Source organism: Varanus komodoensis, unplaced genomic scaffold (assembly GCF_004798865.1).
Source record: "Varanus komodoensis strain SLA01 unplaced genomic scaffold, ASM479886v1 scaffold2, whole genome shotgun sequence".
Taxonomy (NCBI): domain Eukaryota; kingdom Metazoa; phylum Chordata; class Lepidosauria; order Squamata; family Varanidae; genus Varanus; species Varanus komodoensis.
In genome coordinates, this window is record NW_025335568.1 from 69531937 (window position 1) to 69556604 (window position 24668).

Here is a 24668-nt window from a genome sequence, read left to right on the forward strand (position 1 = left end):
TGGCTTGCCACCAAACCATGATTTAAAAATTAAAACATTTGCTACTCACCACTTATTGTTTTTGTAAGCATGAGGGTTAACAATATCTCGGATAAAACTGTAGTAGTGGCCCCCATCTGCTGTTCCTGTATGGACAGTTACACCTATCAAATCATACTCGTAACTCCTGGTCTCCTTTGAAGTATCACCATCATCCTTGAAGCCTTAAAAAAATTTAGAACATTTAGCAACTCATCCTTTCAATCCTCAGAACAGACCATATGCAACATACTTCCAGGGAGGACAGAAGGCAAATATATTGCTAACGTGCCACAGTCCTCAGGCACCAACAAGCACCTCTCTTACACTTGGGATTAGTCAGATGCAGTTTTTGTTCTGGAGCAAGTATTGTGCAACTCGGAGGAAGAGGACTCCTGAATGAGCAGCTGTGCACAAAGGAGGATGTCACAGGCTGGTTAGTCTTTCAGTCAGCATTTTCTACATCAATTAGCAAAAAAGTCCATACATCATTCTCTGAGGGACTTGGTAATGGACTGGATGACAGCCAATACACTGAAGTTGACTCTGGACAAGACAGAGGCGCTGTTGGTAGGTGGTTCCCATGCCCAGGAACTAGGTGTGCAATCTCTTCCCTACAGGCTCCATGATCTTGGAAAAGCGCGTGTGTCACTTGGAGGTACCTTGGACCCAGCTTTGTCACTAGAAGCCCAGGAAGACCTGGTCGCTCAGAAAACATTTACCAACCATTTACCATTAGGACAGGAACAGTGTTGCCAAACTGTATCATGATTTTGTATCCCAACTAAACTACCTAAAGACAGGTTGCTTACTTGTCGCTGTAGCTCTCTGAGCAATCATCTGTGCATTCTTTGTGCCTGCACACATAATCTTTTGAGAAACTTCTACAGCTGAGAGGTTTTTTTGGGGTGGGGGTGGGTGGGAAACCTTTATCACTGTCCATAGCAAGTTCCTGACTTTCCCTCAGCTCTGATGAGACTGAGTTTGTAACCTTGGAACTGAAGACTGTTTTGCTGTCAACCTTGATTCATGTCCTTAGCCCCTTAAACAGTATACATGTCCTCAGCTCAATACCAGGTAAAAGCACGGAATCAGACACAGACACCAATGTGGATATGGTAGATGGGTCCTGTGAATGCACAGATGGCCACTCAAAGAACATATAAACAATTAACAAGCTGCCATACTGGAGGTCGGTCAGTGTCATCATGATAAGAACTGATGACAGAACTGTATGACCAAAGGAGCAATTTGCTCTTGCACGTAATGGAGAATGAAGGATAACGGCTCAGACCAAGTTGCAGCATGACAAACACCCATAGGGATGCTCCTGCAAAGGTGACAGAGACTGCTAATCCCCTCACAGAATGTGCTCTCAAATGACTTGAAGGCGGAAAACCTGCCAGCTTGTAGGTGAGCTGAATGCTCTGAATGATCCAAGATGCTAGTCTCAGAGACAAAACCCGGATGCCCTTCTCTTGACCTCCATAACAAAGTCATAGATGAGGAGAATGAAGAAAATTCAGACCTGAAATGGTAGAAAGCTAGCACTCTTCTAACATCTAAGGTAAGAAGAGTTACCTCTTCAGCAAGGCTACTGCAGGAAAAGCAAGCAGGGAGCAATATGCCTTGGTTTAAATGAAATGTGGAAACCACCACAGGAAAAAATGTCATGTCAGGGTAGAAAACCATGGTTCTAACAGCTCAGGTGCTTATGAAACAGAATTTACCTTTGTCTTCCACCCTGAGCAGATCTCCTTTGATGGTATTAGGGTCACATTTGATGGCTAGATCTGGCCACATGCAAGATTACGCTTGGACAACCTGCCCACAGCACAGCAAAGCAATTTGCCTTTCCACAATAACTGTGCATTCCACAAGGGTGCAAAGATGCCCTCACTGCATATTTACCTGCCCGCTATTTTGGTCTACCATCAGCTTATAGATGCTTTTTCTGTTTTTTCTCATTCTCTGCTTCAACAATTCCTCTGCAGGGTTGGAAATGTTCCATCATTATGGATACCAGTACCACCGTGGAGCCTTTTCTGTTGTCCTCTATGCAAAACTGTTTGAACCAATGACTACATAAGACTCCTCCTTTCTTAGAAGGTGGCTTTCTTGGTGGCAGTCTCCTCAACTCAGACAGCTAGTGAGATATGTGACTCCAATTCGATCCACATTACATGACTTTCCACAATGAAAAAACTGTTCTCTCTCCTGACATGACATTGTATGAACAAACATCAGCAGTTGGAGAAAGAACTGCAGTCAATAAAGGAAGAGAGATGCTTCCCTGAGGAAACCACAACAATGACCAACAAAGAGCCCACAGAAGGCAGGAAACCCCTACGGACATGTTGGAAATTCCCACGAAAAAACTCCTCAGTTAAATAAATTTCCTGAGTAAGATCCAGACAGGCACAAGCCAAGTGTGCTATGCACAGAGACCATAAAGCAGAATGTCTGGCACCCCAGGCTGTTCTTGAAGATGGGTCTAACATCTTCTGGAATCCAGAAGCTGAGGTGGACTTTGCCCACTGCACTTTGAGCAGGAGTGTTCATCTTCGAAGCTTATATTTTAAGACTCTTTTGAATTTATTTATTTGTCTGTTTATTTATTTAGGGCCCCTTTTTCCTTTCAAAGAACTCAAGATGGTATACATAATTCTCCTCCTCCTAAGCTTATCCTTACAACAACAACCCTATGAGGTAGGTTGGGCTGAGTGCTTGTGACTGGCACCTAGTGAGCTCCATGACTGAGTGGGGACTAGGAACCACATTTTCTGAGCCCCAGTCCCATGCTCTTAACCACTGTCCCACACTGGCTGTCAGTCGAAGTATTGTTCTATCCCTGATTTCTACTTTCTTAAATGCTGCTTTATATATAAAGGGTAGGGAAGCAATTCTAAATACTCTATCATGCATTCCTATCAATTGCTTAGAAAGCCCCATATACTTTTTTTAAATGACCGGCATGACCACTTGAAAGGCCCAACTGATTTCCAGGACAAGAACTATACTGTTAACCTGATCCAAATATAACATTTTTTTTTCTTTCAAAAGTGGAAGAGTTTGGCTAGCAGAAAACACCAGAAAGAAATGAAACTCAAATACCTTCTTTCCTGTCATTCTTTCCCATGAGAAAATCTTCAGTGTAAGGTGTCATGTCCAGGCGTAAAGGAAATGAGAAGTGTGTGTTGACCTTCTCCTTCATCATAGTGACCATGTTAAAAGTGTACCTCATTGTATTGAAGCTTAAGATGCGAGGTAATTTCTTAAAACATGCCCTAGAGACAAAACAATTAAAGAATTCCTTTAGGGATGATTTTTAGTGCTGTATTTCCTTTAAAAGAAAGGAAAACAGCACTCATTTATGGCACAAAAGCACTGTTCCTGGCATCTGCATCTCCTTACGTAATTAGCTTACGGCCAAATTACACAAAAATCCCCTTCATAGCTGTGCTCCCTCAACAATACCTTTTTTCAGCTCGTACTTTCTTTCCACAGTGAGAACACGTATACATATTGTCACCTTCCAGGGTATCTTTTATAGTAACTTCATCAAGTGATTCCTATGCATAATACATGATAAAGAAAGGGCTGATGGAACATCTTTTAGCATAATAAACATTTATATCTCAATTTAATACAAGAAGTATAAACATTTTTAACTTAGGAAAAAAGAGACTGTTCAGTTACTAAGTTTCAGGAGCAACATGTGAAGTCTGTACATGGGAAGACAGCACATTGCAAGGCTGTCATTACACTAATATGTATTGGTGATATATATTTACAATAATTTTAATTATGGAATACAATTATTATAATAATTTCAGAACATAATAATTATAATATTTGTAATGTGTGCAATTCTATCTGCCATGCTTTCAGGCTGACGTTGGATGCATGCCCCATCAATCTGCAATAGGGGTAGTGACAGGGAGCAAATGCCCCACTGCCGCCACTGCATCATCAAGTGCAAATCTTTCAGTACCTAAATGCAGAGCACTGCAAGTCAAGAAAGAAACAGATACTCTTGCCAAAGTACAGGAACTAAATTTTTAGCCAGCATGATCTATCTGTAATAAAATGTTTTTATTATTACAGAGAGGGGCCATCTTTCAGTGGCAGAGCACATGCTTGACATTTTGAAGGCCCCTGATTCAATGCCCGGCACCATCTTCAGGAAAAGAACTCAGTGCTGTGAAAGGCCAAACCCAGACACAGATGCTGAAGAGCCATGGCTACTCAAAGCAGACATTCTGAGAGAGATGGCCAAGGACCTGGTTGTAGATAGGTCTGCTTCCCTTGTTCATTTAAGAAAGCCCTACAGCGGCAGTCAGCACAGGGGCTACTTACATAAATATTCTTCATGTCTGCTACCTGGCATCTTACTGTGTAGAACTCTTCAGCAGTCTGGCTCACATGTTCACAGTCCTAAATGTCAGTGGCCAAAAACAATAAGCATCAGGAGTCACTGAATTTAATCTCACTATTTGCAAAGAAAAAGGCTAGCTTAGGGCTGAGGGGGTGGGCAGGAAATATAATTATCAACTCACCAAAGAGACAACGTTGTTTGTGATAACACCTCCGAATAAGCTTTTCACGGTATTCTTCTGTGGATGAATGAACTGGTTTCAGTCAACATAAGAAAAAAATACTGGAAGCCTTTTTTATTTATACTTAAAGCTTACCAATTCTGGAGACATTTCTTCAATTTTTGTTATTAAATCTGTAAAGAATTCTGTCATGTCTTTTTGTTCACCAGTATTAAGTGGCTGCTTGTCCATGGTGTAGGTTTTGCAGAATGGCCTTGGATTGTAAGCTTTGCATTCACTCTCCTTTTTAAAAAAAAAAAAAAACACAAATACACAAATGATCAGGTCAAGGCAAAAAAGTTTATTTTTAAAAACCAAGAATACACACAATCTTCATTACAACTAAATAACATTTGTTACAATGTGGAACTATGATCTGTACTAAAGGCTTCAAGATTATCATGATTAGTTCTGAGCATCATTAGAACTTAAAAATGAGGAGTAATACAACTTTCCCAGCTCTGAAATTATGTAAAGTAGGGCTCCTAGAATTGATGGGGGGGGGGAACAATTTTGAATATGGTTCAAACAGGCCTTCTGGCAGTTTCTCAACACATTCCCCTAGAGTTTTATTCAAGTTCCCATTTTGCTGTAAGAAGTCAGCATTAGAGCTTAGACTGAGGTTAATATTACCATTTCTTATCTCAGAGACTGTGTTTTGGTATTATTTCCAATTCTTTCAATTGCATTCATAACTGCTTTGAGGAACAGATGGAATCACACAATTAGAACACATACTTATCTGTGAACGGGTAACCATAGCACTCGACTTAATGAAATACCTCAAATCCTTCAGGAATGGATGCTACAAGCCACATCCTGATTTTGCCCAATTGTCTCTTATGTGGTGTTCACACAACAGCAGCTATAGCTGCTTCAGCCCTAATGTAAGGTAGAGGAGAAGCACCCACCATGGCCAACATGTCCCTTCGCATGAACTTTCTTTGGGTCACAACTGTGGACCAAGAGAAAGCTTGACCTAACACAGTTCAGCATTTCCTACTGCTACACTGCTACTATTTTGGTTCTCTGCCTAGCATGCACGCAAGGGACACCTCGTCTGACTGAACTGAACCAGTTAAACAAATACAGGAGACTACACACAGAATCCTCACTATGGAGGCGGGAGAAGGACAGGATTTGGAAAGAATTAAGACAGGGTTCTTAGTCAAGCCCTGCCTCAACATCTCTTCAAGGAATCTCCAAGCTGGTGGATGGAGAGGAAAGCACTCCTGCAAGCACTCCTGGAAGGCCACAAGTAAGGAAAACCTTGGTATCTTTCCAGGTCTCATGAACTATTATGGATCTCTTACAGGTAAGCTACTATAAGCATGGAACTTCTCAAGAGCTTCCCCAAACTTACCATTAAATGCGTAAACATCTTCTGAAGTTCTAAGAGGGTGGTTTTGTGCTTCATATCCTCAGAGTACTTTTAAAAACGGAAGGTGAGAAATGGAGAAGGTGGTTACTTGGTTTGCTAAAGTTTGCATGCTGCATATGCAGTATACAATATTGGAGGAAAATATATGATTAGGGAATTTCATAATGTATAGTTGCCTTGCAGAAGAACCCAACACCATCCCTGCTTTCACATTTTTTTTTGTTACAACGTGGAACTGAAATGGATTTAACGGTTACTGCTTGATGTTCACAAGATACTCAATACTGTGAGTGGGCAAAAATTTTAGTGCCTTTGGCAAGGTGTAATTACAACTGTAAGTCTTCTTCGGTAAGCCTAGCTTTGCATATCTGGTGTTTGCCCATTCTTTCTGAAAAAATGCTCTCCCTCCATCATGCTGAAATAGGACCACTGCTGAACAGTAACTTTCACGTCTTGCCACAGATGCACAGTCGGACTGAGGTCTGTACTTTGACTGGGTCATTCTAAGACGTTCAGGCCCTTGTTTCTAAAGCACTCCGGTGTTACTCTGGTTGTGCGTTTAGGATCCTGGTCTTGCTTGAAGGGGAACCTCTACTTCAGTTCCAGGTCCTCAGAAATTCCTCAGAGAACCTTTTTCACCTACATTTGCTGTGCCTCCCACATAGAAGTCACAGAGTTGGAAGGGGCCATGAAGGCCATCAAGTCCAACATGCCTTTCCTCATTTCCAAATGGGCTTTGATATGGGTCTGTTTCAGCAATGGCTTTTTCTGCTTCGGAGTCTTCCATGATGTGCAGTTTTGTAGAACTTGTGGGTGACAGCTTTCCCATGGGTGGTTTTTCCATCTCAGCTGGAGAGTCACCATGGGCCTCTTGCTTGCTTTTCTGACTAATGCACTCCCAACCTGGTCACTGAAATCTGACGGACAACCCTCTCTTGGCACAGCTGTGGCTGAGCCTTTTTCTTTTCATTGTATAAGAATGAATGTAATCGTGCTTCAAGGGATGTGCATAATAACATTTTTTGATTATTATTATTATTATTTCATTTCGATAGTGCCCATGAGTGGTTTACAACAAATAGCTGAGAGCTCCTTGGTCTTCATGGTGCTTGTTTATGCTGGATATGCTCTCCAACAAACTCCAGAGCTTTCCAGAAACAAGAGTACTTAATCTGAGATCATGTGGCATGGGAACTGCGCACACATGGACTCAATTCTGTTTACAGTATTCTGGAGGCAGTGGGTTGCACCAGAGCTTATTTAGGCATGTCAGAGCAAAGGGGTTGACTATGTAACCAAGGAATGAAAGCTTGTTTACTTTTGTGCCACAATTAAAATACTTTATACCTTGGGGGTCAGACTAGATGGCCCGGGAGACCCCCCTTTTGACTCAACTCTGTTTCTATGTACATCAAGAGGCAACAAGGTCAATAACAAAATGTGGAAAAATCAAACTGAGGTGAATACTTTTGCATGGCACTGTAACTGGAATTGAAATGTTCCAAAAATCATACCTAAAATTTATGAAACAATAAACTGAGTTAGCAAAAGAACTACTTAACTGAAGGTGAGGAAAAGGGAGTATCAATAAATCAAAAATCTATTTTAGAAGAAAAGCTATTTTGCTTATGTAGTTAAAAATGTTCTGGTACAATCCACACTTTCAGAAAACACACTGCCACTTCCTTTCTGGCTTCCAAACATTGGCCTGGTTACAATGAGATCAGTGCCACCATTACAATACTGAATTCAGATGGGCAGGTTTTGAAAGAGGAGTACTATCTACTCTGATTTGTAGTAGCAATCCAGAATCGCAGGTAGGTAAACGTTTTTCCTAGATCCAATTCTGAGTTACTTTTAAGCAGAGGAGCGTTCATCATGCAAAGTCTGTGCTCCATCACAGAGTTGTATCGCTTGAGGACATTAAACCACAACAGCCAACCATTTTTCTAATCTAGTTACTCACTATGCTATCAGGGTTTTGTTTTGCTTTTTATTTTTAGATATAGTAGCATTATTAATACTGGCAATAAAACAATTAATATAATCAATTATTAAATGGTCTGCTTCTGTGCTATTAAAACCTACTAGTCCAGAAATCAAGGTGATAAGCTGGAGGTTCATCCACTCCATCAAACGCTTGGAAATAGTTAAAGAATGGATGCCAAATTCTAACAAAATTATCTTTATTCCCCCTCTAGTCAAACAAAAGCAGGTGGTTAGCTTTTCTATCATTGCCACTGTCTTTATCAGCTTTTGTATCAATAGCACTGTCCATACTCTACTTATTATTGTAAACTGCCCAGAAAGTTTTGGCTGTTGGGTTGCATAGAAACTAATTGATTAATTAATCAAATATTAAATAAATTTCCAAATGAAAGCATCTTTCCGAAGCATCTTACAATCTCAGCTCTTCTAACTTCCAAAAATATTGCCAATTGTTCTTTACAATTCAGCCCTTCATTCTCCCCAGTAAACAGTGAAAAAGAGTGAGTTGCATTAGGAGTTACTTTTTGTTGTTTAAGTTTATTCAACCACTCTATTCCTTCATGCCAAAAAGATCAGATTTTTGACAAAATAACCAGTTGTTATTAATAATAACAAGTTGAAGTAATAGTAGTAGTAATCTTAGTAATGGTGAACCCCTTAAACCACAGTTTCTCCAGCACATATCTAATAGTTGATTATTAATTTTGTGGGGCACCAATGCCATCTGTGCACTGCCTTTAAAAGCATTTTTGGATCTACAAAGTCAGTATCCGCAGAACCTTCTAACTCAGCCTAATCAGGGCATTATTTATTTTTATAAGTTTAACAACCTGCACTATCTGAAAATCTTGATAGCATTTTATTAAATTGGGAACTGCCAATCCACCTTTTGAAGCAGGTTTATATTTTACACTATTATAAATCTTAACCTTATATTATTCCCAGCTATATTTATTTATTTATTTATTTATTATTTATTAAAACATTTTTATGCCGCCCCATTCGCCGAAGCCTCGGGGCGGCTTACAACATAGATAAAACAAGTTAAAATCCATATAAAATAATCTTAATTAAAACTCACATTATAAAATAAGCCGCCCTGGCCAGATAAAATTCAATTGTATTTAGCATTTAAAATGTTGCTTAAATAAAAAGGTCTTAGCCTGGCGCCGAAAAACAAATAACGACGGCGCCAGGCGGACCTCTCTGGGGAGCGCATTCCATAACTTAGGCGCCACCGCTGAGAAAGCCCTTCTCCGAGTAGCCACCCTCCTAATTTCTCTCACGGAGGGCTCCCGGAGAAGGGCCTCTCCCGCCGATCTCAGGGGGCGACTGGGCAAATATGGATGTAAGCGCTCCTTCAGGTAACCAGGACCCAAGCCGTTTAGGGCTTTATAGGTCATTACCAACACCTTGAATTGGGCCCGGACTTCAATGGGGAAACTTCTCCAAAAAAAAATTTGGCCAAAATTCTATTTTTAACAACTGGAGACCAAGGAATATTTTGACAGAAAAATAAAAATTTTGTAACACTAAAGCTTTTACTATCATACCCTTGCCCCTATATAGATAAATTTAATGTGGCCCCTTTCTTAATTTTTTCCACTCACCATTCTATGGTGAAATTAAAGCAGAAACATTATACCTTTGCTGTAAAGATGGCTTGTCTGGCTTCTGGTATCATATACAGTTGCTGAATAGTTGATGCCAAGTAACAAGTTGCTCCAAGATTGGTAAGTCCTACAAACCGGCATTCAGCTCTGACGTCATCATGCGGCCAATAATCCCACTTGTAAGGTGCATGGGAGGCTGGAAAACAGGACGACAGCAGTATTTTTTTTTCTGACTGGAGGCTTGCAGCTCACCATTTGCTTCACTATGGGTGATGAGGAAGAATGGCCACAGGTAACCTGTGAGCTCCTATTCTTCCTTCTCAGGAGGGACAAAGGAAAAGCTTTCACATCCTTTGCCTGGGATTATGTTCTGAAAGTACCGCACAGAATCATCTCCCCCAACCCACACCTCTTTCAGAAATCCTGGAGGGATCAGTTCTCATAAACTGCCTCCAGAACCTAGCTCCTCTTTAAAAGAGAATATGCAGGACAGGGCTTCTGAAGGCAGTGTACAAGAGCTACACTCTGAATTGTTTCCTGGAAGTGAAGGAAGGAAGGATAGATTTACTGTCTTGAAAAGAAGCAAAGGGCTCGAATTGAAGGGTAGCAAACATTAGCACCATATTACTTTTAAGAGTGCAACACTATGAACAGCTATGCAACTTTTAGTGTGATCCACTACGTAAAGAAGGAATCAGTATGCTGGAAGTGAAAATCCAATGTTATGGTTTTGCAACAGCATGTCAGGTACATGTAATGAGTCAAAATAAACCACTGAAACAGAAACCAAATAGGTTCTGGTATTGGTTTCCTTCTGTCAATTATAACTTATTTCTCCGGATGAGCCTGTGCCAATCTAACACGTAGAAATCTTCATCAAGGCAAGCGTATTGAACCAGCATTGCAACAGGGTATAAAATAAGAGTACATAAGAAATACAATTTGTTTATCAAAATATAATCATTAAGAAACTGCAGTTGAGTCCTCTCACAAAGGGGAAATAGATAAAAGCAGAAGTTAATGTTATTTTTTGTTAGATTAGTATACCCAGTAGGGCAGTTCAGAAAATGAGACTCAAAACCATAAAATAACATAGCGTTAACCGTGTAAAAGTCATTAAAAAGGTTTACATATAGCTAAACTAGAGGAAAATAAAGAAGTAAAAGCTAGCAGAACTACACAGATCTTAGAATATTTTGAATTTTTTTGTTTATTTTTAAAAGGGAACAACTGATGAAAGAATAAAAGCATGGAAAACTGAAAGACCTTCACCTGGTGTCAAAAAGACCAGGTAAGCCTCTCCAGGAAGAGCGTTCAACAAACAGGTGCCACTACTGAAAAGGGGCTCTCTTTATTAGACCCTTCTAATTTAGTGGGGAAGAGAACCTGGAGAAAAGTCCCCAGAGATAACCTTTGCCTCCTCCCATATACTTGCCTGGATTTAATCTTTCAACATAACCTTAATCTAAACTATTCAGGGCATAAAAAATTAATAGCATCACTCTGAATTGACCTAAGAGGAAATGTTATCTCTGCTGAAGCATTGTACTAATTTCTGCTTGTTAAAAAGGTTCAACGATAGATAGGTTCTTACAAACAGTAAACAAGTACTGCATATTTTATTTAAAAAAATCTTAGAAAAAGTAAAAACGTATTCACTCACAAAATGCTGAAAAACAAAGAAAATAAACTGCATGTGTAGTATGTCCTTACATTGCATATGCTGCGCCATAACCCAGTTGTGAAGTAGCCTGTAGTTCTCTACAGAGCCCTTTACCATCTCTACCAACAAGTCATATGCAGCAGCTCTTGAAGAATGAGACTTGCACTTTGGCTGTTGCCGGTCTTTTAGACTTGGCAGTAAGAACAGAAGATTAAAGATATCTCTCAGGAACTCCTACAAAACAATCAAAATAAAACAGTTTGATATTGACATCAATACTGAGGGATGTTCCTCAGAGAAAGGTGTGCATGTTAAATTTCCATAGAAATCCATGGGGTTTCAGTGAGTATTTTCCCCAAAGGGTGAAACCCAGCTCATGCGCAACACCATTTTGTTGTTGTTAGTTGTGAAGTCGTGTCCGACCCATCGTGACCCCATGGACAACATTCCTCCAGGCCTTCCTGTCCTCCACCATCCCCTGGAGTCCACTCAAGCTCATGCTGACTGCTTCATGACTCCATCTAGCCACCTCATCCTCTGCTATCCCCTTCTTCTTTTGCCATCAATCATTCCCAGTCCTTCCTTCTCATTAGGTGGCCAAAGTATTTGAGTTTCATCTTCAGCATCTGGCCTTCTAAAGAGCAGTCAGGGTTGATCTCCTCTAGGACTGACCGGTTTGATCTCCTTGCAGTCCAAGGAACTTGCAAGAGTCTCCTCCAGCACCACAATTCAAAGACCTCAATTCCTCGGCGCTCAGCCTTCCTTAAGGTCCAACTTTCACAGCCATACATTGCAACTGGGGAAACCATAGCCTTGACTATATGCACTGTTTTTGGCAGGGTGATGTCTCTACTTTTTAGTATGCTATCTAGATTTGCCATAGCTATCCTCCCAAGGAGCAAGCGTCTTTCAATTTCTTGGCTGCAGTCCCCATCTGCGGTGATCTTGGAGCCCAGGAAAATAAAATTTGTCACTACCTCCATTTCTTCCCCATCTATTTGCCAGAAAGTGAGAGGACCGGATGCCATGATCTTAGTATTCTTAATGCTGAGTTTCAAGCCAACTTTTGTGCTCTCCTCTTTCACCCGCATCAAAAGTCTCTTTAGTTCCTCTTCACTTTCTGCCATTAGAGTGGTATCATCTGCATATCTGAGGTTGTTGATATTTCTCCCAGCAATCTTAATTCCAACTGGTGATTCATCTAGTCCCACCTTTCTCATGTTGTGCGCTGCATATAAGTTAAATAGGCAGGGCGACAGTATACAGCCTTGCTGAACTCCTTTCTCAATTTTGGACCAATCAGTGGTTCCGTGTCCAGTTCTCACTGTTGTTTCTTGACTCACATATAGGTTTCTCAAGAGACAAATAAGATGGTCTGGTACTCCCATCTCTTTAAGAACTTGCCACAATTTGTTGTGATCCACACAATCAAAGGCTTTAGCATAGTGAATGAAGCAGAAGTTGATGTTTTTCTGGAACTCTTTGGTACTGTCCATGGGGTTTTCATGGCAAGGATACTGGAATGGGTTGCCATTTCCTTCTCCAATGTATCAGCTTTTGTCAGAGCTCTCTGCTATGACCTGTCCGACTTGGGTGCCCCTGCATGGCATAGCTCATAGCTACACAAGCCCCTTCACCATGACAAGGCAGTGATCCATGAACGGGGCAACACCATTTACTTGCTACCTTATCATATAGTGGACTTTCTCATAAGATCTCTCTTATTTGCTTCTCACTCTAGCTACTTGAAACAATCAACCTGACACATAAATATTGACAGCACAAAAATACCATTGCTCATCATGAAGTTTCCTTCTGGTTTGGTGTGACAAGAGTCATTCAACAATAGGGTAAGTTTCTTCCACCACCCAGGAAATGCAGGGATCATGCAATAAACAAGTATCTTAGTGAAGGCTAAGCTAAGCTGAGAAGACAATTGAGAAGACAGACATAAGAGCAAAAGGAATTGAAGAGTTCAGAAAAATTCTGTCTTAGGAAAAAGGCAAGGGATGAACTAGGAGAGAAGCCCGAGTGCACTGGCATGGACCCAAATGTTTTGTCACGTGCTCCATCCAGAGCCCAATGCTTCATCTCATCAAACTAGGAAATGTATTTTAAGAAAGAAAAGTAAGATAATCTCCCAAAGCAGCAGAACTGAGTGTAGAAAGAGCAAAGAATGACTGAAGACACATGCAGGAAAGCATAGCCACATTCTATATTTAGCCCAGTTTACATGCTTAGTTTTTACCTGCCCTTCTCGAGAAAATTTAAAAGGTGGCTTGTGTTTGACAACACTTGTTGCTAGGCGCAGTAGACCTGTAAGGCCATCATCTTCTATGTTACCATCTTGATGGTCAAGAATTTCTCTGCTGTGAAACACAAATTCCATGTCTGTTGAGTAACAACATTCTTGTGAAGAAAATACATAGATTACCTAACTAAATTAGCATAATGCTTACCTTCGTATACAATCAGCCAAATGTCGTGCTAGGGCATCTAAATCTAGCAATGTTGTCTAAATTAAAAAAAAAAAAGAAAATGCAAATATAAAATAGTTATGAATTGGTTAGTGGCACTGGGAGATTTTTGGAAGACAAGTAACTCAAGTAACACAACTAGAAAGCAGCATATAAATATGCAGATTCATGACTAAGGTGCCTCCCAGACCAGCCCACAGAGCTAAGTGTTTCTTCATTTTAAAGAATCTGGCACTTGCACGTCTAAAGTTATAGAAAACACGTAATAGTTCATCCAACATGGCTTGGAATCCATCAAGTTACTACTATGAACACACCATATCCAAAATAGAGCTTTAAATAACTAACTGAGCCATTTAGGTTTGTTAACTGACTGACTATCTTCTCCTTGGCGCTTAAGGGACTGCCTATTCATACCCTAATCTGACATCAAATGTCTGTTAAGAACTGGCAGAAATTCCTTTAGTGAAAAAAATCACTTGTACTTACCTGACTGGCATCTTTTACATGTATATTATCTATTAGTTTGCATAGCAACCAGAAATATTCCTTACAGCCAGGCTGTAAAATGGGTTCTTCTTCATAATCTTCAATCTGAGGAAAAAAGACAGGGTTTTTTTTCCAATCTTTGATCCACAAACATATTAAACAAACACCTCAAATGTTATCGCACAGCAAAACAAATACTAGATACATGGAGGCCACCACCAGAAGGGGGGGAGGGAGAGATAGTTCTTCTTAGTCATACAAAGCAGGCATTGATGGTTATGCAAATCATACCAATACCACTAATACTGTTTTACAAACAAGGATGGTTTGCCAGGACTTCAAGAAGGGAAAACATGATACAGGATGTTTATGCCAGTGCACCTTCAAGATCGTAAGTCAATGCTACACAAGAAGATGGCTAGCCAAGGATGTCAACTTCAGCTTGCTTATCTAAGCAAGATGCACAAGCCACTGTGGTTTAGGAGAGTAGCCACAGAAATGCCTGTTCTTTGTCTGTCAACTGCTCCTTGCCCCCTTCCTTCCTTAAGGGGCCTCATGTATTTGTGAACTAATGGATGCTTTTATTCATTTACTATGCAATAAACTTGCACAATTTTTTAATTTTTATTTTTACCTTGATAGGCTTCAGTGCCTGGGCATCAGGAAGAAACTTCAGCAGTGTTGAGGCAGCCAGAAGCAGAAAAGATCTGTTTATGGAGTCTCCACCATCCAAACCCGAAAGTGATAATTTATAAAGACCATTGCAAGACTCATGGCGGACTGCAGTCTGAGAAATTAAAAAGAGCAAAATGGAACCGGTTTAACAGGGTCTGTAGTTTGGGGAGGGAGGGGTCCTGGACACACCTATCACACACAGGCGGACTCAGTGGCCAAGGATATCTTCCTTCAGTTACGGTTGATATACCAATTTCAGCCCTACCTAGACAGATGGAGCCTGGCCACAATTACCCATGCTCTGGTATCGTCCCAATAGGACTATTGTAATGGGGCTGCCTTTGAAGACAGTCCAAAAACTTCAACTGTTTCAAAATAGTCTGCATGGCTGCTGATAAAAGTTAGTCCCCATGCCCATATCATGCCAATTCTATACCATCTGCACTGGCTACCAGTCGAGGTCCAGGCCCGATTCAAAGTGCTTGTCTTGAGATATAACAGTTTGGGACTAGGGCACCTGAAGGAATGCCTTCTCCCATAAGTATTTACCTGTTCATTAAGCTCTAAGTCAGAGTCCCTTCTTAAAGAACTACCCCTCAAAGAGGTGATGGGGATGGCAAATAGAAGAGACTTGTTGGTGGTTGTGCCCCACCTCTGGAACAGACTCCCCAAAGAAGTTCACCTGACATCTTCATTACTAGCGTTTCTATGCCAGGCAAAGACTGTTCTATTTTTCATGTATATTAATAATTGAAGTTCATTGCGCACTTGCTCTCGTGCTCTCGCTCTGTGTGTGTGCGCGTGCATTTTAAATAGATGGTTTTTATTATTATTTATTTATTTATGAATGAATAAATGAATGAATGAGACTTCTATGCCACCCCATTCGCCGAAGCCTCGGGGCGGCTCACAATACCTTGTCCATATTGTAACAATGTATTATTCTATGGAGTTATCTATTTTATTGTTGGTTTTAGTGGAAATGTACACTGCCCAGAGAACCCTACCAGGACTATTGGTGTGGTCTATAAATTTAACATAGAAACAAATAAATGAAAACCATTTTCTCTTCCCCCGGCACGTTTATCACGTATCTGTTAGCTACTGGCATCTTAAACCTAAACACTTGTGCCAGAGTACATACAGAGCAGGTAAATTATTGGGGTTTCTGACAAGGTAATTGGGAAAGACGAATTTATACTGGAATTCTAAAGGCTTAATTAATTTTGAATGCTGAAGAAAACAGCAATTTTATTTGCTAGGTAAACTTAACAGGGAGTAAGTCCTAATGGACTCGGTGGAGCTCACGTAAGAGTAAACACACATAAGACTGCATGGTTAATTAACGAAATAAAGCTGAATAACAGAGTCAAGTTCTTCAAACTGAACAGAATAATAAAACTTGGCACAAGGCTAATTTAATTTAACTAGAATGTCTTTTTTGCAGGCTTACCTCAGGAATGAGAAGAGTAAGCTTCTTTAGCCAGTCTTGCAAATTATCGCTATCTGCTAGGCTGGATTTTACTAAAGAGCAGCAGTGTGCCCAGCTCACTAAGAGCCACATTGAATAGTGAGTAACTGAAAGGAAAAATCAATTTATTATACATAATTATACATCACACATACCATTTCAGTTCTTTTAAGACTGAGCTAGCCATATTCTTTCATTATTCCTTTATGACATTGGAGAAGAACTTCAGGCTTACAATTCATATCCAGCCTCCTGGGGGTGCCTGGATGGTAATGCTGCCCTGTTAATGCCACAACCCTTCCTCCTAACCAATGAGCTTTTGGTGGTACCCCTTCTCTTGTGCTCTCCCCCTGCCAGTGCAGATGGTTGACAAAACCTCTCCTGAGGCTTAGCAATTGGTAGTAACAGCTTTAAGATAAAACATGCAGGTAATTTGGCAGTATTAACTCCACCCCCTTTCCCTTCAGGCCTCTCGTACCAGTGAAAACTGAATTCTGTCTTTGGGCTGAAAGAGGATCAATGCTCCTATATTATGGTGCGTAGAACCTTTTTTTTTTAAATTACAAATTACTAGTCTGAAGTGGAGTAGAACGAAGAGGAATAAAGCAAAAAGTCAACCAGTTTTCCCATTAATGTACAATTACAGTTAACAGGGCACAGCAAAGGACCAAGATAAAAGGGACATCAAGCCAATGGAAACCCTGGTAACAACCCTTCATTTGTGAGTTTTATTACTGCAATCAAGATGACCCATGGCTGGTAAGTTTCTTTCACTCTTTGAACCAGTCCTGGTTCAAGCTGTGTGGCCTAAAAAAGCTGAGGCTAAATTTAGAAGTAGGGAGCGGGCTCATGCATGCAAGTTCCACACCCTCCATTCTAGTATACATGAGCCCTGCTCTGGTCAGCTCAGACATTGTTGCATCCAGCAGCAAAATTCTCAACAGGTCTTCTATTTGACATCCATTTGCTTGGATGTCAACAGACCTTGATGTCTCACTACGGCAAAGGCTGAACTTAGGGGGGTACAGGCAAAAGACACTAGGAGGCAGGGGATGGGGTCTGCAAACACAGCCCTGTGCCTTACAGAACACTCAAGCAAGGTTTTGACAATGTATTCTATACAAAATGCCCAGCTATTGTGGAAAAATCCTAAGATAAACAACCCACATCATGATAAATTGTTCCTGATTTATGCAAGCATTACATAATAAAATAATGAGTCATTTCTACCTGGCAATTTCAGGGTTTGGAGGGGAAACAAGACAACAAAATCCATAATGGAAGGGTTTACTTGAACTAATTACAATCATTCAGCTTTTGCTAGCTTGAGATAGCAAGGAATCATAGAAGTTCCCAGCTGTTTGTATTACCTTTTATACTGCCTTTCCTTCTTTTGCAAGGAACCCAAGGCGGCTCCATTTTATCTTCCTAACAATAACTCTGTGAGGTAGGTTATGCTGACTGTATGTGCCAGGCCTAAAGTAACTCAGTGAGTTCTACAACCAAGCAGGGTCTAGAATGCAGGTCTCCCAAGACCCATTTCAGCACTTTAACCACTACATCACACTCCCAATGTACACTCCTATTCAAACGATGAAGACTTGATGATGGGGCGTTGTTTATATCTGGCCTGCAATGCTGGCTTGCACAAAACTGAGGTGCATGCAACTCATTGCCAGAAGTAGCCTGGGAGGTCCTTCTATTCCTTTTTGCAGCTAGTTGTGTTTCTCTCCTCCATGCAGCATTCTGAAAACATACATTAGAAGCTTCCCTTGTCAGGGTCAGATAAAAGGTCAGGTTAAAAAATGTAATTTGGGTTCATTGTTGACTAACCCAAAGGAAGGAAAGAAAAACGTTATAGCTTCTAGCATACATGTGTGTGTGCATATGCATGTAAGAGCTTGAACCTGTCAGGGCAAAAGCTCTTGAAGACAGTGTACCCACTCTTCCACAATAAGACAAGATAGCAGCCGACTTCTCTCATATGCACGCTTCTAAGATCCAAAATACCTTTGCAAAGCAGTTTCTTCATTTGACTCAAAATAACGCTTTTCTTCTTTAAGATAGTTTGTTTTGCAATTCCTACTGTTTGTTGTGCAAATTCCCACTACTGTAGATTTTTGTTCTGAAACTCTAGTTTCGACATGACATATAAAATTGGCTATCAAGAAAGCAGACTGCAAAATTTAGTAGTCTTTGTGTCTCAAGCTATTCACTGACCTTCATGTCTTGACCTATGATCTGCTTGAGCTTTCAGTACCCTGTGCAGGAATAAAAATTAAGCCAATTAGATCATGAGGAAAAACCTAACAACTGTCCCTGAAAAGCCAAGTAATGAAAACTGATAGCTCTTATTGATGATCAAAATTTCACTCTCGACAGATACTCAAAATGCTAAAACAAGATCCAGTGGTTTTGTGCTCTCCTCTTGAAATTCCTTCAGAGAACTCCCGTGCAATAAACTAGCAGAACACAAGCTAAAATGCAGTGGTGTTCATAACAAGGGTGCTATTCACTCAAGCCCACTAGACAGACAGTGACAAGGGCACCACTGAAGGGTAACACAAGAGTCAGGGCACTGCATGTGGCAGCTTGGCTAGATAAGCACAACCGCAGGAGCTGGCCTTGTCCTAAGCCACAGGTTACACAGGAGATGCAGAACACCAGCCACCTATGCTAGGTGAATTCCTGACCTATCATCAACAGTTATTCCTTTGTGTGCAGCCTACTTCTGCCTGGAAAATTAGGATTGGCACAGTTCCAGAATAGGCATTTTGCTACATCCTGTGCGGGGAATGAAAAGTGTGTGCACTAACAGGGCCTGTTGCTGAGGAAGTCAAGGGGAAAGGAAAGACCAGTCCACAATGGCTTGATACCAACGTGGATCCAACACAGTGGCTACACTGGCTGATTACACCACTTTGGGCTGCATTAGCAACACTTTGGCCATAATGAGATCTTCCTTGGCTGGCCTTTCAACACTAGCCAACTATAAAGACATGTAAGTATGTGCAACTGTGCACTTCTTCCTCTACACTTGAAAAAATGGACAGTGGCCTAAGTTTGCAAAATACTAACCTAAAATAACTTATAATTCTAAACACCCCCCTCCCGATAACAGTTTCTAGTATTAACTGTGCATTCCTTTCTGAAACTGGAAAATCATCAAGTTTGGTATGATGCTTTAATGCAAATATATATACTATAAATCTTACCAAAGATATTAAAAAAAGGTTATTGTACCTAGGCGCCAAGTTGTCATATGTATAAGCAACACACATAAGTCGCTGAATCAAACTGGTTCCCTGGACAAGTACAAGAAATACCTTTGAAAAAATTGAAGTCAAAAGAAAACAGTTAATGTACCTGTTACTTTCCATGTTTTACATATTATACTTTAAAGCAAACCAGAGAAAGTTGTGTTTATTACATGAATCCTAGCATTAGAACAAGCAAGACACCTTGGACTTTGCTCAAACAGCCATACATTCAAATACTCCGTTAGAATCTAATTTCTAAATTGACCAGTAGGTGAACAATGGAGTTCTCACAATTTGTTATGTAACCTGCTCCATTGGTCAATCATTTTCACAAGGTTAAGAGTATTCCCATTCCATAAAGCTGCCCAGCTGAATTCTGGGTCTTTTGTACCACAGGCAAGCAGCTGAAGTGGCTCAGTACTCTTGAGCTTTTAGCTGTATGTCAGATGTGTCAACCCCTTTGTCACAATCATGACGAAAGTGGAAATTTAGCAATCCCCATCCCCATGGCAGACTCTCCCATCCCCGAATCTGCACTGGAAGAGGTGAGGATCCTCCAGAGCAGACTCTGAGGACACGTAGGGAGCTGTGATGAGAGCAAAGGGAAGTCATGTTGCCCAAAGAGACGTAAGCTCATGTGATATTAGAAGCAACCCTTACAAGATTCCTTAAAGATTAAAAAAAAACCTTGCCTTTAGGAGATTAAGTTTGCCATTGTAGAGTCATTGTCCTATCTGGGGGCATCGCAATTACCATTTGTCAAAATAGACTCGTCTGAAAAAGCTTTTAAACTCCTTACTGGGTGTAATCCTATGGCCTCTAGAAACATCCCAGGCCCACTAATCTTGGCATTGCTTTAAATTCCAAAGTGGAAGACTGAATGTGGAGCTGTATCCCCCATGCCTTGCAGTGCCATGTAGAGAATTGTATCAGGTCCTCGCCTGAGGCTGGCGCTCTAACCCTGGGTGAGGATGCAAATAGGAGGAATATGGCAGAGTCAGGCTTAAGATCAGTCTACTGGAAACAAGCAGCAGAAAGGAGGACACAGAGAGGCAAAAACTGCTTGTGTTGCTTCCCCTCCTCTGCAAAGAGAATACTGGAATTTTGGAGCACTCCAGCATCAGACCACTCCCTTCAGTTTAAGGGAAATATTTTATCCTGAATGACTATTTGCCACTAGAAGATTATCCAGCACTGTCCTATCTTATATCACTAAAGCAAATCCAGTGCTAACTTAAGATAAAGTGGAAGTGTCCTGTACTTAATATGTAAAATGTCCTAATCAGCACAGGATTGTACATATATACCACAGATAGGTTCCTTGCTCAGAGAGCTTTTTTTTTTCTTTGCTAGGCACTGCTCTCAGAGACAACTGTTTTCTGCTAGCTCATGTCAGATCTGAAAAATAAGGGCTTAAATCCAGTGTTGCACAAATGGCTGTGTGTTTGCGTGACAGGTCTGCCCTGTTCTCTCTGCTCCACTGCAAACCTCTGCACATCCCTCAGATCTGCTCTAGAGATGGAATCCTTTCAGCTAGCAGTTTCTATTCCTTTGGTAGATTTACCTGTTGGTTTCAAGTACAGAAAGGTGGGACATTATTATCTATGCTGTCTGGGAGAATCTCTCCAAAGTCTCAGGAAATTTTTTTCTCACGACTTGTTGGCTGATCTCTTCCCGCCCCACATCCAAACTGGAGATGTCAAAGACTAAACCTGGCAACTTATGCATCCAAAGCATGTGTGGGGCAGGAGGGTGCCCAGATACTAAAAATGTAAAATATCAGGTAAAATATCTCTAAATCTTTCAAACTACTGCCTCCATTTTGTCCTAACTATGAGGTTCTCTTGTAAGTGTATTGCTATATCAGCATACATGTGTGCTTTCACAAGGAGAAACTTGGCCCTTGGGAGTCTGGCAGCTTAAGAACCTGAAACTGGGAAAATCAGTCAATATTGGAATGAGGGGAAAGTTCATCCCCTTAACATCAAAAGTTACATTGTTTTATTACCTCTTTACATTAAATTTTCTCTTTAAAAGTTACATTGTTTCGTACCTCTGTCAGGCGGGGTATGTGGAGGCCTTTTGTGTGATCTCCCGTCGTCTTACGTGATTTCCCTGGCCATGTTCTTTTCCTGTGGTTCTCTGCTATTCCAGACCAGGCAAACACATCATGATAAGCCAGATCCAAATCTGAAGGATCCACTGCGAACTGGCATATCAACTTCAGCAGGCAGGCAAGACAGTCTAGTAGCCACTGCAAAGAGAGTATCAGCAACTTGGCTTACCACAGCAGTCTGTACAGATGACAACAGAACTGTTTAAAATCAGCCCACAGAAATGCTGTAGAAAGGCCTTTGCAGAGCTCTTACATATATTGTAACGCACTTCCAGCCCCTTGTTCGGACAGAGCTACAGGCATGCTTTTGTAATTGAAGCAACAATCAAGGAAGTTATATAACTAATCGAGGAAGTGCTACAGTACCACCTACCACAGTCCATGATTCCTGCTCCTTAGGCTCTAGAATGCCAGAGTTAAAAATTTCCAAGAGCTGCTGAAGCCCTCCAGAAGCAACAAACTGTAATCAAATGAGGAAAGTGACACAGTCACAATGAGTACAAGCAGCCTAAAACACACAAACCTACACTGCAGGATACATGTAACTTCTCACACATCACTGATCTTTTTTAATTCTCTTAAGATGAATTTACATTTTTGTTTTACACAAGGAAGCATTAAAATGAATTCTCCAAGTTGCTGTCTGAAGTAAAACAGCTGAAGGAGGTTTCTTCAAGTGAGATATTTACCTGCCATATACTGAACCTTTCTGCTTTAAAATTCTTGCATCACTAAAATTCCCAGTTTTCCACCAATGTGACTAGAATAAAGATACGCACACACAAATATTGCCAAAGGGACCACACATTAGTATAGCAATAACAAACCTTGCAGCTCCATGTGTTTTTACTATTTTCTATTTGATCTTCGCTTGAGTCATCAGAATCTGGATAGAGGTCGCTGTAACTGCCCTGAAGTTAAGTAACAAATATGCAATTATTACATAGATAAACTTATTTGAAAGGCTCCTCATGATATGTAGAAGAAATGAAATTTTGAAACAGTACCGTAGATTCCCGCCTTATTCTTCTGTTGGGTTTCCCAAGAGCTTCAATGATTTCGAGGGCATACAGAAGTTTATGGGCACTTTTTATTCTCAAAAGATCTTTCCAATTAAATCCATCATTACCCTATAAAAAGAGCAAAACAACAAAAGCAATGAGGAAACAAGCAACACTAATATGCCAACGAAGGGAAGGTAGCTAGTAATTTGTTTCTAAGTTTAAAATGGATTTTTCGAGCAAAAAATCTGAAATATTGTGCTCTGTGAGAAATAAGGACAATGACAACATAAATTAAAGGTTCTTGAGCTGTGGTCTAGGGACCACTAGCAGTTCATGGTGGCAAAATGGGAATGAGAAGAAAATGCTACTTAATTGGCTATTTTTTTTATGGGAACTGCAGAAAAGAAAATACCCTTTTCAGTTTATATTGACAATTTAGAATGAACTGTAGCTTGTTATTTCCACAGTGTTGCAGGAGAAATCTCAAATCCTCCCCTATGTCCATGGTTTTGTTCCATTAGTGCATCTATAGTTTTACAGGATCTGGGCCACAGAAAGAAAGTATAGCAGCACTCAAGTTTTAATTCAGATACTGTCTTTCAAACATTCCTATAAGAATTAAGAGCGATACTGAATCAGGTCAAATGCCTACAATCCAGGATTGTGTCCTCACAGCAGCTAACAGGATGCATTTATGGGGATTTTAATATCAGACACCAAAATTATGGTGCAAGATTGTAGGCTTTTATGCAATACTTCAGACCGGGACAGGTGAAGGTAGTATAAAATGATGTGAACCTCCTGTATTAACATATGTATAATACTTACGGAGTAACTCTTCACTCACCTGTTCATCTGAAATATTCTGAAATGCTTGAAGCATATTGGGGCATGTAGGCAGAAGCATTAACAACTCCCAAACTCGCCTTGACAGATTTTCTGCATGAAGATGGAGTTCTTCACATTTTGCACTCTGAACAGCCACACAAAAATACATCAAGTTAATGTGAGGGTAAACTAAGTTAAGTATTTCATAATATTCACACCCAATCTATATAGTCTGCTGGACAATATAAAGTTCACTGAATTAACTCAATTAATGACAAAGTACTGACATGCTTTACAATGTATCTGATTTACATTTAACTGAACCAGCAGTTGCAACAATTCACATTCCTATGTAAAACTTGATTAAAATTACCTCACTATCTTCCATGGCCACTTCTGCAGAAGGAGGTTTAAAAGAGGCAAGCATCTCTAGCAGATCAAAGAGGGTGGTAAGATGAGGCTCTTGCAAAAGCAAGAGCATTGGGATATTGTCCTTCTGAGGTGGTGGCAAGCAGGATGCTGGAAGCTGAACACCTTCTCCTTTTCGCTCTCTTCTTGGTGCACCCAAAGATACGAATACCATCTTAAAACAAGAAATGAGGAGTTCTTTTTTTAAAAAAACCCCACAATAATCTGTACTGCAATTAACCTATCTTTAAAAAAAAAAAACCCTTCCACTGCAATTAGCGTAACTTTACAAAAAACAGTTGAATATTTTTATTGGGTTCATTTAACTTCATTCAAAAACTACTACTACTTTTCCTAATTATGTAATATATATGAAGCTACTTTGAAAACAAAGGCAACCAGAAATCTCCTACAGCCGGACTGCAGGAAGAAAGCCACAAATCAATCCTCTGGTAAAGTCAACATCCCAGACAGAATCCTTGATGACAATGGGCAGATGATGGTATAGCAGAGCCTAGTCTATATGTGACAAACTATACCTAAACTTAAGTATAGTGGAAGATCATACATCTAGAAGAGAAGGAAGAACAGAAACTCTTAGATTCCAATCAAATTAGCTATGAGCAGAACACTACCACTGGAATGGAATAAAGCACATCAACTCTGAAGTTTTCATAA

The 24668-nt window shown here is 40.4% G+C and overlaps 1 protein-coding gene across 5 annotated transcripts in view; it reads right to left on the reverse strand.

Moving 5' to 3' along the window:
• The window catches only part of USP34 (ubiquitin specific peptidase 34), a 133421-nt gene that overhangs the window by 36326 nt on the left and 72427 nt on the right, over window positions 1-24668 (reverse strand). For 4 of the 5 annotated variants that reach the window (XM_044429320.1, XM_044429323.1, XM_044429322.1 and 1 more), the window contains 22 exons: window positions 23956-24165; window positions 23602-23727; window positions 22758-22880; window positions 22578-22661; window positions 22124-22210; window positions 21688-21888; window positions 19618-19700; window positions 18595-18635; window positions 16357-16481; window positions 14863-15015; window positions 14229-14333; window positions 13722-13777; window positions 13511-13631; window positions 11313-11496; window positions 9632-9795; window positions 5980-6045; window positions 4713-4859; window positions 4578-4634; window positions 4378-4455; window positions 3496-3590; window positions 3133-3305; window positions 50-203 (listed from right to left, as the gene is read on the reverse strand). In XM_044429320.1, the coding sequence (XP_044285255.1) occupies window positions 50-203; window positions 3133-3305; window positions 3496-3590; window positions 4378-4455; window positions 4578-4634; window positions 4713-4859; window positions 5980-6045; window positions 9632-9795; window positions 11313-11496; window positions 13511-13631; window positions 13722-13777; window positions 14229-14333; window positions 14863-15015; window positions 16357-16481; window positions 18595-18635; window positions 19618-19700; window positions 21688-21888; window positions 22124-22210; window positions 22578-22661; window positions 22758-22880; window positions 23602-23727; window positions 23956-24165 (2633 nt within the window). The remainder of the gene's footprint in view (window positions 1-49; window positions 204-3132; window positions 3306-3495; window positions 3591-4377; window positions 4456-4577; window positions 4635-4712; window positions 4860-5979; window positions 6046-9631; window positions 9796-11312; window positions 11497-13510; window positions 13632-13721; window positions 13778-14228; window positions 14334-14862; window positions 15016-16356; window positions 16482-18594; window positions 18636-19617; window positions 19701-21687; window positions 21889-22123; window positions 22211-22577; window positions 22662-22757; window positions 22881-23601; window positions 23728-23955; window positions 24166-24668) is intronic. The other variant, XM_044429321.1, reaches the window with a different exon arrangement.